This window comes from Arachis hypogaea, chromosome 16, assembly GCF_003086295.3.
Source record: "Arachis hypogaea cultivar Tifrunner chromosome 16, arahy.Tifrunner.gnm2.J5K5, whole genome shotgun sequence".
Taxonomy (NCBI): domain Eukaryota; kingdom Viridiplantae; phylum Streptophyta; class Magnoliopsida; order Fabales; family Fabaceae; genus Arachis; species Arachis hypogaea.
This window is the reverse complement of record NC_092051.1, coordinates 16,733,963-16,750,310: the sequence shown is the minus strand read 5'-3', so window position 1 is coordinate 16,750,310 and position 16,348 is coordinate 16,733,963. Positions and strand designations below refer to the sequence as shown.

Here is a 16,348-nt window from a genome sequence, read left to right as displayed (position 1 = left end):
CAAATCAGCAAGCCCAAACCTCGACGACCCTGTTGTCATCTCAGTGCAAGTGGGAGACCTATTGGTAAGAAAGGTCTTACTAGACCCAGGTAGTAGTGCCGATGTTCTCTTTTACTCCACTTTTCAAAAAATGAACTTATCCGACAAGGCCATTCAACCTTACTCTGGAGATCTGGTTGGATTCTCAGGAGAAAGGGTACAGGCAATGGGAACTATTTGGTTAAGAACTGTTTTGGGAGAAACCCCCCTCACAAAAACGGTTGATATTAGATACATCATAGTAGATTGCATAAGCCCATACAACATCATCTTAGGCAGACCAGCTTTAAATACTTTTGGTGCAATTGTATCTACTTTACATCTGTGCGTTAAGTTTCCAGTACAGGACGAGCTCATCGCTACAGTACACGCCGACCACAAAGAAGCACGGCAATGCTACCATACTAGCTTAAAACAACAAGAGTTGAACAAAGCAATTCCAGCACGGGTACAAGTCGTGTACAGCTCGGACAACCCCCCTCTCCTTAATGAGCTCGACCCAAGGGAGGAATTCCGAGAAAGACCCCAAGCACTGGACGAGCTTGAGAAGGTAACATTTTATGGAAACGCTAACAAGTTTACATACATAGGTAATGCACTTTCAGGTAAGGAAAAAACTCGGCTAATAAATCTCCTCAGAGACAACGCTGACCTCTTTGCGTGGACACCAACGGATATGCCAGGCATCAACCCCAGCATTATATGCCATAAGCTAGCTGTGGACCCAACAGTCAAGCCCATGGCTCAAAAGAAGCGCAACTTGGGAGAGGAAAGACGACAAGCATCTTTAGAGGAAACCAAAAAACTGTTGTCAGCAGGATTTATCAAAGAAGTAAGGTTCACAACATGGCTATCTAACGTCGTAATGGTAAGAAAGAACACAGTTAAATGGCGCATGTGCGTCGACTTCACAAACCTTAACAAGGCATGCCCCAAAGATGCATATCCACTACCTTGTATTGACAAGCTGGTAGACAGCGCATCCGGTTTTAATTGTCTAAGCTTCATGGATGCCTATTCTGGATACAACCAGATTCTAATGCATCCTGAAGACCAACATAAGACTGCATTTATAACAGAATTTGGAAATTATTGTTACACAGTAATGCCTTTTGGCCTTAAGAATGCAGGCGCAACATACCAACGACTGATGGATAAAATGTTTAGAAAACAAATTGGGAGAAACATGGAGGTCTATGTCGACGACATGGTGGCCAAGACGTCACAAGGGAACTCACATTGCGATGACTTAACCGAGGTCTTTGGTCAGATCCGAGCATATAACATGAGGTTAAACCCGGAAAAATGTACTTTCGGTATACAAGGTGGAAAATTTCTGGGATTCATGTTGACATCCAGGGGAATCGAAGCAAATCCTGAGAAATGTGCCGCAATCCTTAACATGACCTCGCCGAAGACTGTGAAGGAGGTACAGAAGCTCACGGGAAGAATAGCGGCCTTGTCGCGGTTCCTGCCAGCAATATCAGACAGATCTTATCATTTTTTCCAAGCAATATCGAAGCATAAACAGTTCACTTGGACAAATGCTTGTGAAGAATCTTTCAAGTAGCTAAAAGCAATGCTGACGTCTCCCCAGATACTACAGAGTCCGGAGGTTGGTAAACCATTATATTTGTATTTATCTGTATCTAGTCACGCTATAAGTTCGGCTCTTGTGCTTGAAACAGGAAAAACACAAAAACCAGTATATTTCGTCAGCAAGGTCTTGCAGCCCACCGAGCAAAGATACCCAATGGTAGAGCAATTGGCCCTGGCACTGATCACCACAGCTAGAAGGCTCAGACATTATTTCCAAAGCCACACCATTATCGTGCGGACAGATCAACCACTTCGGCAAATATTAGCAAAACCGGAAGTAGCAGGAAGGTTGATCAAGTGGTCTATTGAATTATCAGAATTCGATATCCAGTATCAACCCAGGCCAGCTTTGAAGTCACAAATCTTGGCCGACTTCATTGCTGAGTTCACCTGTCTACACAACATCACCAGGCCGAGCACAGGGATGATGTATGTTGACGGAGCATCAAACAATAACGGAAGCGGAGCAGGAATTATACTTGAATATGAGAACACAATCATAGAACAGTCCGTAAGATTCTCTTTTGAAGCTAGCAACAATCAAGCGGAATACGAAGCTCTACTAGCCGGATTGAACCTCGCCATCAAACTACAGATACCAAGGATCGTCGTACATTGTGATTCGCTGTTAATAGTACAACAGGTGAATGGCTCTTTCCAGGTAAAAGACCCCATACTGGAGCGATATTGGAATATGGTAAGAAATCTTATCTCGACTTTCGATAATTTCAAAATTATTCATGTCCCAAGAGGAAATAACCAAAGAGCAGACATACTATCTAAGTTGGCAACAAGCAGAACGGGCACTTCGCCCAAACTATCACAATTAAAGCTAGAAAAACCTAGCGTGAACCTAACATATATTTTAAGCATGTCACAGGAACCAGATTGGAGAGCACCCATTACAGATTACATCCTCTACGGAACAATACCTACCAGTGAGACAAACCCAAAACTATTCCGAAGACAAGCAAGCTTTTATGTGTTGGTCGGCGCCGAGCTATACAGGAGAGGATTTTCACAACCACTCCTCAAATGCCTAAGCAAAAAGGAATCAGCAGAAGCCATGGATGAAGTCCATGAAGGAGTCTGCGGAAATCACATAGGAGGGAAAATCCTAGCGGCAAAGCTACTCAGAGCAGGTTACTACTGGCCGACCATACGAAGAGATTGCATAGACAAAGTAAAACACGCAACGATAATGCACAGCCCTGCCGAGGTGTTGCACAACACGGAGGTAAGTTGGCCATTTTTTAGATGGGGAATAGACATCTTAGGACCATTTCCAACAGCACCAGGTCAGGTAAAATTTCTCCTAGTATGTATAGATTACTTTTCCAAATGGATTGAAGCACAGCCACTGGCACGAATCACTGTAGAAAAGGTACAATCTTTCCTTTGGAAAAACATCATTTGTAGATATGGAATTCCAGGTGAGCTCATTACTGACAATGGAAGGCAATTCACTGATTCAAAACTTGCTTCTTTTCTACAGAATTTTCATGTTAAACACCATTTTAGCTCCGTAGAACACCCTCAAACAAACGGGCAAGCAGAAGTAGCTAACCGAATTATTTTGATGGCATTAAAGAAAAAGCTCGGAGAGGCAAAGGGCCAATGGGCAGATCTAGTGTCTGAGGTGCTATGGAGTTACAACACCACTATCCATTCGGCCACGGGAGAAACCCCTTTCAAACTAGTATACGGGGCAGAAGCAATGATTCCAGTAGAGATCGTCACTCCCACAATCAGAGCCGAACACTACACACAGACCTCAAACGATCAAGCTCGAGCAACTGAACTTGATACAATAGAAGAAGTAAGAAACAGTGCGTCGCTGAAGCAAAGAGCTCTACAACAATTGACTCAAAGACAATATAACAGAAAGGTGATCCCCCGAGCTTTCCAAGCAAGAGATCTAGTCTTGCGAAAAACAGAAGAAGCACGACGAACTCAAGGACATGGGAAGCTCGCGGCACTTGGGACGGACCATATCGAATCGACAAAGTACTCGGCATGGGGGCTTATACACTACAAACACTAAAGGGAAGCACAATCCCTGGAACCTGGAACGTTTCATCTTTAAAATTGTACATATCATAATCACATAGGCGCATGATGGTACTCTTTTTCCTACTCATGAATTTTTTTTCCCACATTGGGTTTTTGCTCAAGAGAAGGTTTTAACGAGGCCGGACGCCAACATCAGACTTTGTACATCTTTTACAATAAAGAAATAAAGTCATAAGGAAAACATAATTCAAATCCTACCATTCTACAATATGCAGTCAAATAAAGCCGAGCTTCTTACTCGGTACACAGTCATTAAACCAAAATAACCGATGATAGTAAATCTCGGAATCAAACATTCACAAGTACAAAAACAAAATACAAAACAAAAAAATAACATATTCAATCATCTTTTTCTCCGATACTAGAATCCTCTATTAACTCTTCAACTGGAGTCTCATCATCAACTAACTTTCCACCAACAACAATCTTGGTAGCATCCAGTTTCTCTACATCAACTTCAGGAAACAATACTTTAACCTGGGCCACCGATCTTTCAAAACCTTGAGCAAACGACTCATACACCTCCGTCTCCAATTCTCCCACATGAGCAGCCAACTGGTCATTACGAGTCTTCAGATCCTTTATTTCCTCTTCAAGGGATTCTTTCCGGCTTTGAAGATTCTCAACCTCAGACCCTTTTAATTTCAAAGAAGAGGAAAGCTCCTCCACCAACTTTTCCTTTTCCTCTATAGTTCTTGTTAGTTCATTAACAACGACAACATTCCTCTTTTCTGTTTCTAAAGCAACCTCCTGTGTCCGCCCAATAGACACAAGCCGAGCCCCGATTACCTGCAAGTGAAACATGCACAAAAACATATGACAAGATGACAGAAAGAAATAAACAAAAAGGTAAAATAATTCAATTTACCTGTAAAAAGCGACTAACACCAACCGAACCAATCCTGTTGATCATCTCAACATCAACAGGAAATTGACCAAACTGTTCAGAGAGAGTGACAAACGGAAACAGTTTGCTCCACAAAGACTTGGCGTGATCATCAACACAGTACCCATGAAGCTCTTCTTGAGACTTATACGAAGATTCTATCAACTCAAAATTTACCCTATCATCACTCTTTAAGGTACCCAGGTTAGTCCCTTTGGTTGGCCCTACTCTTTTCCTTTTCACTCTAGGTTGAAGTTCTGATTGAATAACTCCACCTCCGACCTCTTTATCAACATTAGTAGTCGAACTTTCTTTTTCAGCCTTTTTTCTTTGATTAAAAAATGTTTTCAAACCAGCCGAAGTAATAGTAGGAACCTTCTCACCTAACAAAACAAAAAAAAAAAAACAGAAGCTATTAAAAACATAATAGAACAAGAAGCCATTTTCCATTTTTTGAAAAAGCTTTACCTAGGTAATCCAATACTGATTGCTCATCAGAATCCCATTTCAGAAGTTCAGCAACAGATAACAATTCTTTAGAATCCATTTCACTAACTAAAAACTCCAAAATGTCATTATCACTAGGACACCGATCTTCCACATCTAAAACCTGTACCGTTTCCGAACACCACGAAATAGGAAACCTCTCCTCCAATGTCTCATTAATAAAAAAGGGAAATTGTTCAGGAATACTCCTAACCTTAACGAACATTTTCTTAAAATCTTTGAAAGAAGATTTGTACAACGCGAAAAGGGACCTACCAGGATGGCTACTTAGGTTAACCCACAAACCCCTACGAACACCCTTAGCTTGAAATAGAGAAAAAAAACACCCTCAGAGAAGGAGCCTGCCCCAGAAAATCCATTAACACCTCGAACGCTCTAACAAAACCCCAGGAATTAGGGTGTAACTGTGATGGAGCACAGTTCAACCAACGCAATACACCACATTGAAAATCGGTAAAAGGAAACCTAACTCCAAGCTCTGTAAGAACACAACCATAAACATAGAAATAGGACCAGTCACAAATTTTTTCACAAACACGATCATCAACCCCACACGGAAGCACCTCAATTTTAACTTCACTCCCTTCCCTAAACCACACGTTAGAACCAAGAACCCCTACTGACTCCACATCATTAAAGTAAGAAGAGTGACACCTAACATTTTCATGCACCCAACTATACGGATCGCTCTCGCTAACAATGACTTGAGTTTTCTCCATTTATAGTAACGCATGCAAAGAATAGATACAGCAAAAAGAAACTAGACATTAGTCAAATAGACTAACCTTTTCTGCTCATTTTCTTCTTAACACAAAGGAACTTCAGTTTTTGGCAAGGAGTCCACTAAACCACCACAAAAATTTAATATGACAAAAACGGTTCATTGACAAGAAATAGCCTTGAAAAATAATAACCATTCAACATTTAACTTCAAAATCAAAGGAGCTAGATCAAGCGGTCAGGGATACATAGAGGAAAGTGCCACGGTCATGTCCATTAAGTGTTACAGGTGCGAAAAACTAGGAAACATGATAATAATAATAAACAAATAAATAAACAAATGAAACATAAATAAAATAACATATCAAACAAAAACAAACACTAAAAGGAAACAGGCCCAGCTTGGGGGCTGAGGAACCACCCAATATAGTCCAACAAAGTTTTAGGGCCGAGATAGTTCCGAAGCTCGACCCGTTTCCTTCCTCCCCCTCTTTTTCTTTAACAGGTCAAGCTTAGGGGCTGTGATGTGGACCATAAACCTCGGCCCAAACAAACACAACGGCTACCTCAATAGCCAGGAATCAGGAAACAGATCATCCAATAACAGAAAAGATTCTAAAAACTAACCACGGAGAGATCTGCGGAAGAGTACAAGATATCAGATGCTGAGCACAACGGCCTCTCTATCTATATAAACAACACCAAAGCAACAGAGTAAAGAACACACAGGCACAACACAATATCACTACTTCTTCTTTCTTTTACTTTATTTGCGGTTTACTTGAATACCTCTTCTGACTTAAACGTCGGAGATTCTTTTGCAGGTGTTCCACCCGCGTTGTTTTGAAAGAGAGCCGACCTATACCTCGCCCCGACGAATAGCAGCACTACCAATCTGAAATTACTAAAAGCTCGGATCGCTAGGAGGTCGGCCTGGGTATCTCGGACAGAACAAGAGCCAACCTGGAAGAAAGCTTAAAACAAAAGTTGACAAAGCTCCTAAAAGAAAATTCTGACCTCTTCGCCTGGAAAGCTTCCGACATGCCAGGGATAGACCCCGAGCTCATGTCCCACAGGCTCTCTGTACACCCAGGGTCTCGACCTGTACAGCAGAGAAGGCGTAAGCTCGGCCCAGAACGAGCTCAAGCGGTGGAAGAGCAGGTACAAGCACTCCTAGAGGCCGGCTTCATCAGAGAAGTCAAGTATCCAACATGGCTAGCAAATGTGGTGCTATTCAAGAAACAAAACGGCAAGTGGAGGATGTGCATCGACTACACCGACCTGAATAAGGCATGTCCCAAGGACCCATATCCGCTCCCAAGCATTGATACTTTAGTGGACTCCAGCTCAGGGTATCAATACTTGTCGTTTATGGATTCCTACTCGAGATACAACCAGATCCCGATGTACAAGCCAGACCAGGAAAAGACATCGTTCATCACACCTAGAGCAAATTATTGCTACGTGGTCATGTCTTTTGGATTAAAAAACGCAGGGGCCACGTACCAAAGGCTGATGAACAAGGTGTTCGCTCCCACCTCGGGAACTTAATGGAGGTCTACATAGACGACATGCTGGTAAAAACCCGGGAAGAGGCCGACCTTTTTACGGACCTCACACAAGTTTTCAACACCATAAGGGCGCATGGGATGAGACTAAATCCCGCAAAATGCACCTTCGCGGTTGTTTTGAGGGTTACCTGAAACTGGAGGTCGATCTCGGATGAGATCTTCTGTACTGGTCGGAGATGACGTGTCCGGCTGGCTGGTGGCGGCCGGAGCTGTTGTGTCCGACTTGTTGGACTTGTTGCACTGCTGATCCTTGGCCACCGGAGGGTGGGGAGTACCTGCAAGAGACTCCGATGCTTAAGTTAGCATGGGTATTAAACAGGTTTATTATAGAATCAGAGTATGAGTTATACCTGGGTGCTCCAGTGTATTTATAGTAGTGTGGGCTGACCTTTCTGATAAGATAAGTTAGTTATCTTATCTTATCTTATCCTGTTTTGGATGAAGTCAGCTTATCTTCAAGGGAACCGCCTTTATCTCTATAGGCTGGGATTGCCTTTGGATTTGGGTCGTGTTCCTTTATTTGGGCCCTTTATTGGGCTTTCCTGTCGATTTGGCCGAGCTCTTTTAGAAGAGGTCGGGTAGTCTGACCTGAAGAGGTCGGTCGCTGTGTCGCCGATCATCCCGGGTCGGATAGCTCAACCCAGGGTATGAACAGTGCCCCTGCTTGAGCTCGGTCTTCTGTTGAGTTCTTTGACTTCGGTCTAGTGAGGCCGAACTCAATCATTTTGTCGATTCCTTTGAAACAGCTTTTTGAATGTAGAACGTTTCCTCTAAAAGCGCGCGCTTTTATATCGGCGCTTTGGGAACGTGCAAGGGTTTAATGCTTTCATTAATTTTGTCATTAATTTCCCCGTTTCCCTTTGGCTCTTTCATTTTGATTTTGAAAACCTCAAAAACGGTTTCTCTCCTTCACCCTTTTCGTAACTTCTTTCTCTGCTCTCTTCGCTATCTATTTTTCATTTTATTCTTCTGCTTCCTTGCGTTGCGGCGTTGCTTGGTGATTTTCTTGGGCAGCTTTTATTTATGTGCTTCCGTCTTTCTCCTCGAAGTTTCTCATCGTCTCCAGGTTAGTCCCGTTTCATATATTCTCCTTGTTTTGCTTTGATTTTGACCATTTCTTTAGAGAAAGTTTGGATCTTTTGTTTTGTTATGCCCTATTGTTGTGCGTTCTGGGAGTTTCTTTATTTTCTGCATGGTCCTTTTTTGCCTTTGCTTAATGCTTTTAGGGTTTTGCATGTTCTTTGTTGTTTCCGTTCTGATGCTGTTTATCCAGAAAAAACCCGTATCTGTTTCTTGCTTTATTTGACGGTTGCTTTGCCTGATTCTGAAAAATTTTGCACCTTTGATGGTTTCTTCTTGGCGTACTTGATTTTGGAATGCTTTTGCTGATAGATTGTGATGACTTTTTCTTTTGACACTACTTGCTGTTTAAAGTCTTTTTCTTGTTTGAAAAATGCTGGGGTGGGAGCTGTAGATTTTCCTGGAAACCTTGCTTTGTTACTGCCTCCAAAGGATGCCCCAAGATTTTGGTTTGAGTCTAAGGGTTTTCCTTTTCTGTGTGTTCGCCTGCATCGTATTGAGTTGTTTTCTCCCTTGTCCGAGATGTTTTTAGTAATCCCATCTTCTTTTCTTACTTGTATGATTAGTTGGCCTCATGTCCTCTCGCAATAACATTGTAGAGATGTCTTCCAGAGTTCCCGAGGGGATGTCCGATTGGCTGGACTCCCTTGTTTTGTTGTGTGTTTCTATTGTGGATGCTGAATTTTTCACAGAGCTGAGGAAGCGCCATAGGATTTGTGATAACCGTGCCCGCGAGGGGAATTTTGAGCTTGTTGCTCCTGATTCCGATGAGAGAGTTTATTTTCTGACTTTCGTCGAGGGGGAGCGTCCCTCTTTCTATGCTTACGAATACTTCTTCAGCCAATTAAACGTTACTTTCCCTTTTACTGCTTTTGAAACTGACTTGTTGTGGTCCTGCAATATTGCTCCGTCCCAGCTTCATCCAAACTCCTGGGGTTTTATCAAAATATTTCAACTTCTTTGCCAGGAGTTGGACATAACACCTTCTGAAACTCTTTTCCTTTATCTTTTTGTCTCGGCCAAACCTGGAGGTTCCTCCAAAAAGAAAGCTTCCTGGGTTTCTTTCAGGTCGGCCCAGGGGCATAAAGTTTTTGCCATCTATGATGAGTCGTTTAAAGATTTTAAGAACTATTTCTTCCGAGTCCGTGCCATTGAGGGGGTTCGCCCCTTTTTTCTTGATGAAAATGATGAGCCCGCTTTTCCTCTGGAGTGGCAAAAGAATGTAAGAGTGCCACATTACACATGGGAAATGCTTAGTGAGGTTGAGCGGGCCTTTGTAGTTGTTCTTGAAGATTTGTGGGGGAAGCCTCCCCATCTGGACACGAAGAGATTTTTGAGTGATCCATCTTTGGTTCGGGCTGCTTTGGGTACTGTCTGATTTGTTTTTATACTAGCTCCCGAGCTTTGCTTCTCCTGTTGTTGTAACTTGTCTTTGATTTTTGTGTTTTTCAGATATGTCGGAGAATAATGATTCTATGAGGGCCTATAAGAAGGCGAAGAAGGCGACCATTGCTTTAAACATCTCGGCCAAGGCGGCCGAAGAGGGATCTTCTCAGCCTCCAGTTAAACCTCCTATATCGAGTTCTCCCGGGCCGAGGAAAGCAATTCCTACTCCTCGGGTCTGTCTGGTTGATCCTCCATAATCTTCTGTTGCAGCTTCCGGTGCCCCTCCTAGTAAAAAGCAAAAAACAATTGAGCCTTTCAACCTTGATGCTCCTGACTTTGATGCGGTTGAGTTTGTAGATCAACAAATCGGCCCTTATGGTGCTCTTTCTATGGACGACGTGTCGCTTCTTCATCATTTTGATTATATCACCCAGAGTGGTATCAAGTTGGCTCACATGGGGGCGGCCCTATATCGAACTGCTCAAAGTCTTCCTCTCCATGCCACTAAAGCTTTTATAGAGGAGGCCAAACAGGAGTTTGATCGGATGAAGGGCTTGAAGGAGGAGCTTGAAGTAAGGGTGGCCAAGTTGGAGAAAGACTTGGAGAATGAAAAGGCTAGTTCCACTTCTCTGGCTGGTTCTCTGAGACTGGCCGAGGACACGGCTATGCGACATAAGGACAGTTATGTGACGTCTTACCGGGAGGTGTTGCGTCTGAGAGAAGAGTTGGAGAATGCCCGGGCTAATTATTCCAAACTCTAAGGTCATCTTGTTGGCAGTGTAACTGCTGCCTATGAGAACCTGAAGGAACAAGTTCGGGTTATTGCTCTCGAGGCTGACCTGACCCTCTTTAGCTTGGAGAACGTTGTCAGGGATGGCAAGGTTGTCCCTGATGATGAAGATGAGGATGATGTCGATCCTCCCCCTGTAGCCTCTACCAAGGTGTCGACTTCTGCTGTCCCTGCCGAGGTTGGTCCTCCCGCTTCTGATCCCGACTGCCAGATCTTGAACCGGGATGACGGTATTGTAGATGCCGTTTCTCTCCAGACTCGCCCTCCGTCTCCTCGGGCTGATGCTGCTAAAAAGTCTTCTGACCCTTAGCTTTTACTTTATTCTGGATATGTAGTTGGCCCGGTTTGTGGGCTTTTTTAACTCTTTATGTTTCGTTAACTGCTGATACTTTCCCGTTGCTTGCCTAGCAACTTTTGTTTTTTATAAAAAACAAAGGGTAGCTCGCTTTAGCTTTTTTAAGGTAGGTTTTAGTGGCCTTCGAGGCTTTTATAACCTTGTGGATGATATCAGGCTTTTTGTGCTTGACTTGGTATCTCTTTTTCTGTGGATATTGGAACCTTGCGGCTTAACCTTTTTTGGTTTGCTTTATACTTTGTAGCTTGAATCCTTTGTGGTTGTAGGTCCAACTTTGATTTTTGGTTCGTTCTTGCTTGTATTTCTGACGATCCATAACCGATTTCTTTAAGTAAGTCGTTTTTGTAATCCTCTTTTTTGGATCTTTGTCAGAGATCTCTTTCAGGGATCTTTATCGTAGTAGGAGTCCGACTTCGTTATATCGGTCTCCTTTAAGTTATTTTTATAATCCTCTTTCTTGGATCTTTGTCAGATCTCTTTCAGGGATTACTTTTATAACTTTTTTAGTAGTAAGAGTCCGACTTCGTTATATCGGTCTCTTTTAAGTTATTTTTGTAGTCCTCTTTCTTGGACCTTTGTCAGGTCTCTTTCAGGGACTACTTGTATAACTTTTTTAGTAGTAGGAGTCCGACTTCGTTATATCGGTCTCCTTTAAGTTATTTTTGTAGTCCTCTTTCTTGGACCTTTGTCAGGTCTCTTTCAGGGACTACTTGTATAACTTTTTCATTTCGGGCTGACTTTGTTACGTCGGGCCCTTCTAAGTTAAAGTAATCCTCTTTAATAGGGTTGGCCAGACCTCTTTCCAGGGTTTACTTATAACTTGGTTTGACTTGGTCTGACTTCTTAACGTCGGCCAGTCTTTAAGTTATTATTTTAGCAATCCATAAGACCTCGTCAGGTTCTTTTTTAGATCACTTTCGATAACTTCTTACATTATTCTGTGTTCATATTTGCCGATTTGTAGAAAGCGGTTGTCATCTCTAGATCGTTCTTTGGGTGAATCGCGTTTTTACCTTTATCGGACGGTTGTCTTTATCGTGATCGTGCAGTGAAATTATTTTTCACTTTCCGCCAATCTGTTGCTTTATAATCGGACGATGAATGCTTCAGATTAATGCGTCTTGAAATCTTTGTAGAATATCTAAAATGTATTTTATTTAAAGGAAATGTGCGAATATATACATATGGTATTGTCTGAGTCTCAACTTGGTGCCTCATTAAAAAACCTTTTCAGGAAAAAGAGTGCATCCAATGATGAGATCTTTTATCTCTTCTAACTGTAGTACCTTCTTAGGTTGCAGGCGTGTCATGACCTGGGAAGCTCTCGCCCATCGAGTTCAGACAGTCTGTAGTAGCCCTTTCCAAGTACTTCTACAACTCGGTAGGGTCCTTTCCAGTTTGCTGCCAGCTTTCCTTCTCCTGGTCGAGTTGTTCCGATATCATTTCGAATTAGGATGAGATCATTCTCTGCAAAACTTCGCGGTACTACCTTTTGATTATATGTGGAAGCCATTCGGCGTTTTAGAGCTTCTTCCCTGATCCGAGCTCTTTCTTGGATTTTGGGTAACAAGTCGAGCTCTTCTCTCTGGAGTTGGGAGTTTGCTTGCTCATTGTAGTGAATTACTCTAGGCGACCCTTCCTCAATCTCTACTGGAATCATCGCCTCTATTCCGTATGCTAATCGGAAGGGAGATTCCTTCGTGGTTGAATGTGGCGTCGTTCGATATGCCCATAGGACCTGTGGAAGCTCTTCTGCCCAGGCTCCCTTTGCATTTTGTAGTCTCCGTTTTAGCCCGGCCAATATGACTTTATTAGCAGCTTTGGTCTGTCCGTTGGCTTGCGGATGTTCAACGGAGGTGTACTGGTGCTTTATATTCAAGTCGGCCACTAATTTTCTGAAGCCTGCATCTGTGAATTGGGTACCATTGTCTATGGTTATCGAATATGGTACTCCGAACCTCGTGACAATATTTCTATATAAGAATTTCTGGCTTCTTTGAGCGGTGGCATTGGCTAGGGGCTCTGCCTCGATCCACTTTGTAAAGTAATCTACTCCTACTATGAGAAACTTAACTTGTCCTGATCCCTGTGGGAAGGGGCCGAGAAGATCGAGTCCCCATTTTGCAAACGGCCAAGGCGAAGTCACGCTGATGAGCTCTTCTGGCGGGGCGATGTGAAAGTTGGCATGTTTCTGACATGGTGGACATGTCTTTACAAATTCTGTAGCTTCTTTCTGTAGAGTTGGCCAATAAAATCCCGCCCGGAGTACTTTTTTGGCGAGAGCTCGTGCTCCGAGATGATTGCCACAAATGCCGCCGTGTATTTCTTGTAGCACTTCCTTTGTGTTGGAGGTTGGTACGCATTTTAGTAAAGGTATTGAGATTCCTCTTTTGTACAGGATGTTGTTTGTGATGGTGTAGTATTGTGCCTCCCTTTTTAATTTCTTTGCCTCCTTTTCTTCTGCGGGGAGTGTTCCTGTTTTGAGGTAGTTGATTATGGGGGTCGTCCATCCTTGGTCCTGACTTGTTATCGTCAGGGCTTTTTCCTCTTCCAAGATTGACGGGTTCTGCAACATTTCCTGGATGAGGCTTCTATTGTTACCCCCTGGTTTGGTGTTGGCTAGTTTCGAGAGTGCATCAGCTCGGGCATTTTGTTCACAGGGTATGTGGCGGATCTTATATTCCCCGATTTGTCCGAGCTGTTCCTTGGTTCTATCCAAATATTTTTTCATGGTGGGATCTTTGGCTTGGTAGCCCCCTGTTATTTGTGATGTAACTACTTGTGAATCACTGTAAATGTTAAGTTTTTGAGCTCCAACCTCTTTATCCAGCTTCAAACCAGCTAACAAGGCTTCATATTCGGCCTGGTTGTTTGAGGCCGGGAATCCGAATTTGAGGGAGAGCTCAACTTGGGTTCCTTGGTTGCTTTCTATTATCACGCCTGCGTCGCTTCCAGTTTTATTCGAAGAACCGTCCACGTAGAGATTCCATTCCGTGGGGTTTCCAGGGTGTCTGTGAATTCTGCAACGAAGTCGGCCAGATACTGTGATTTGATGGCCGTCCAAGGTTCGTATTGGAGGTCGAACTCTGACAGCTCGACTGCCCATTGTAGAATTCTGCCTGCTAAATCTGTTTTCTGTAATATTCCTTTTATGGGCTGGTTAGTTCGAACCTTAATGGTGTGAGCCTGGAAGTATGGGAGGAGTCGTCAAGAGGTTAGGATAAGAGTATAGGCAAATTTTTCTATTTTTTGGTAGTTCAGCTCGGATCCCTGTAGTGCCTTGCTAATGAAGTAGACGGGTTGTTGCCCTTTTTCGTCTTCCCTAACTAGTGCTGAAGCTATTGCCCGGTTCCCTACTGCGAGGTATAATATGAGCGGTTGACAAACGAATTTTTCTGTCGGTATAGAAATTATCAAATGATCAATCGTAGTATAGTCTAAACCGACGCAAAATCCTTTATCAAAAAAATCTACAATCTATATCCGAGAGTACTAGTCTCCCGAGTCGTTCTCCCTTGGAATTGCCAAAGTGTACATCTTATTGATTTAGTAAGCTTTGTTGGAATTCTTTGAGGGTTTTAGCAAGGTAATGAGAAACGAACAATCAATTATCAAAAGACTTGGCTTAGGGTTGACATTGGAAATTCTATCCTTATAGTCCATACAATGTTGATAACAATTAGGCCTTGCTTCATTTAGTTATCCCCTAGGTATAGAGGGAGGTCAAATGAAAGTAATCAACTTGAGTCACAAGTCCTAGCTTCACCTTATGGGAATCTAGCTTTAGTGCACTCCAAGCCAACTAGCAATCCCTAATTCCAAATCAACTATTGATACAACTATTCAACTTCTTCCAAGGACCAAACCCTATGCCAAGTGTGAGAATTCTACTCCATAGCTAGTGTTGTCATTTTATCAAACATGTGATGAGCAAGAAGGAAAGTCATAGTAAAATGAGAAGAAAAGTCAAATTGAAAGTATTGCAACACAAAGATCTAACAACAAGTCTCAAAGAGTGGCAATGAAAATCCAAAATAGAGATGAAATCCAAAATTACAAAGTTGAATCCTAGATCTATGAGAATTGATCAATTGTATCTACTACTTGAAATTGGAGAAGAAAATCTATGACATGAACAAAGTGGAGTGAGAATTGTAATGGATCTCACCAAAAAGTCATTGAAAATTCAGAAATTAGATGAGGATGAACCCTAGTGAAGCTTGGAATCTCCCTCTTCTTCTCCCAAAAAGTGTAACTAACTCTCTCTTCTCCCAAAAAAAAGGAAAATATCTAGATCTAGAAGAAATGAACTAAAAGTGTCCTTAACCCTTGTTCCTTTGGTCTTCTTAAGCTTTTCCCGCCAAGGTGTTTCTCCAAGAGTGGGATCCTTAACTGCCTCCATGCCTAAGTCACGTGACTTCTTAAAAAATCATATTCGCAAATCGGCGCGCACGCGCCGTTGAGACGTCTTGTAATGTGCGCGGAGGCGTGATGTACGCGTGCGCGCCCATGAAGATCCTGGCTTAGCCGCTTCTCAAGCCGACTCTTGGCTTTGGCTCCACGTTGCCCTATCCGCGCGGGCGCGCAAGGTGCGCGCACGCGCCCATGCGGAGACTTCCAAAGCTTAATCCTCATGCTTTCTTCCTTTGTACCCGTCTTCCTTCTCTCTTTCGGTCCATTCCTACTCTATATCCTGAAACCACTTAACACACAAGTCACGGCATCGAATGGCATCAAGGGAAGATTAGAAATGTATCCATTTTAGTGCGAAATAAGCATGTTTTCATTCATGAGGCGAAACTAGGAAAGGAATGCAAAATCTTGTATTTTCATATAGAAAGTGTGTGGAATCATTGATAAAACCCCTGAAATCATCACAAGATAAATCCTCAACTTGGGGTTTGTCAACCTCCCCACACTTGGATTCTAGCATGTCCTCATGCTTAGAGAAATGCGAAGAAACACAGAAGACCGAGGGATTGCAAAAGTATAAGACTCATGAAGTGCAACCTACTTATATGCATGCAACTATGACTATGACTAGTGCCGCTATCCACTTGGTTGGGAGCAAATTAGCCTTCTTAGGACATATGCGAGCACATGGGATACGATGGTGGTCAAAGCATAGGACTTGCCACTTTCTAAGCATCAAATGCAACATGCGCAACCTTGCATGAGGAATGCTCGCGAGAACCGGGAATCAAAGGATTGAGCATCGAACCCTCATCGGAAGTGTTTGCACTCTAATCACTCGGTGTTTGGGGTTTATTCTCTCAATTCTCTCCTAATCATGCTTTCCAAGATTTGTTTTTCATCTAACAATCAACAATTATTCAATGTAT

At 42.8% G+C, this 16,348-nt stretch overlaps 1 protein-coding gene across 1 annotated transcript; it reads left to right on the top strand.

The window, feature by feature from the left end:
- Positions 1 to 1,618: 1,618 nt before the first annotated feature.
- Positions 1,619 to 3,682, top strand: LOC140180016 (uncharacterized). Its single transcript, XM_072220399.1, has one exon. The coding sequence runs from the start codon at positions 1,619 to 1,621 to the stop codon at positions 3,680 to 3,682; it is 2,064 nt and encodes a 687-aa protein (XP_072076500.1).
- The last annotated feature ends 12,666 nt before the right edge of the window (positions 3,683 to 16,348 follow it).

What these genes read in the sequence shown, in the direction of transcription:
- LOC140180016 (XM_072220399.1), top strand. Translation starts at nt 1,619, where the DNA reads ATGCTGACGTCTCCCCAGATACTACAGAGTCCGGAGGTTGGTAAACCA.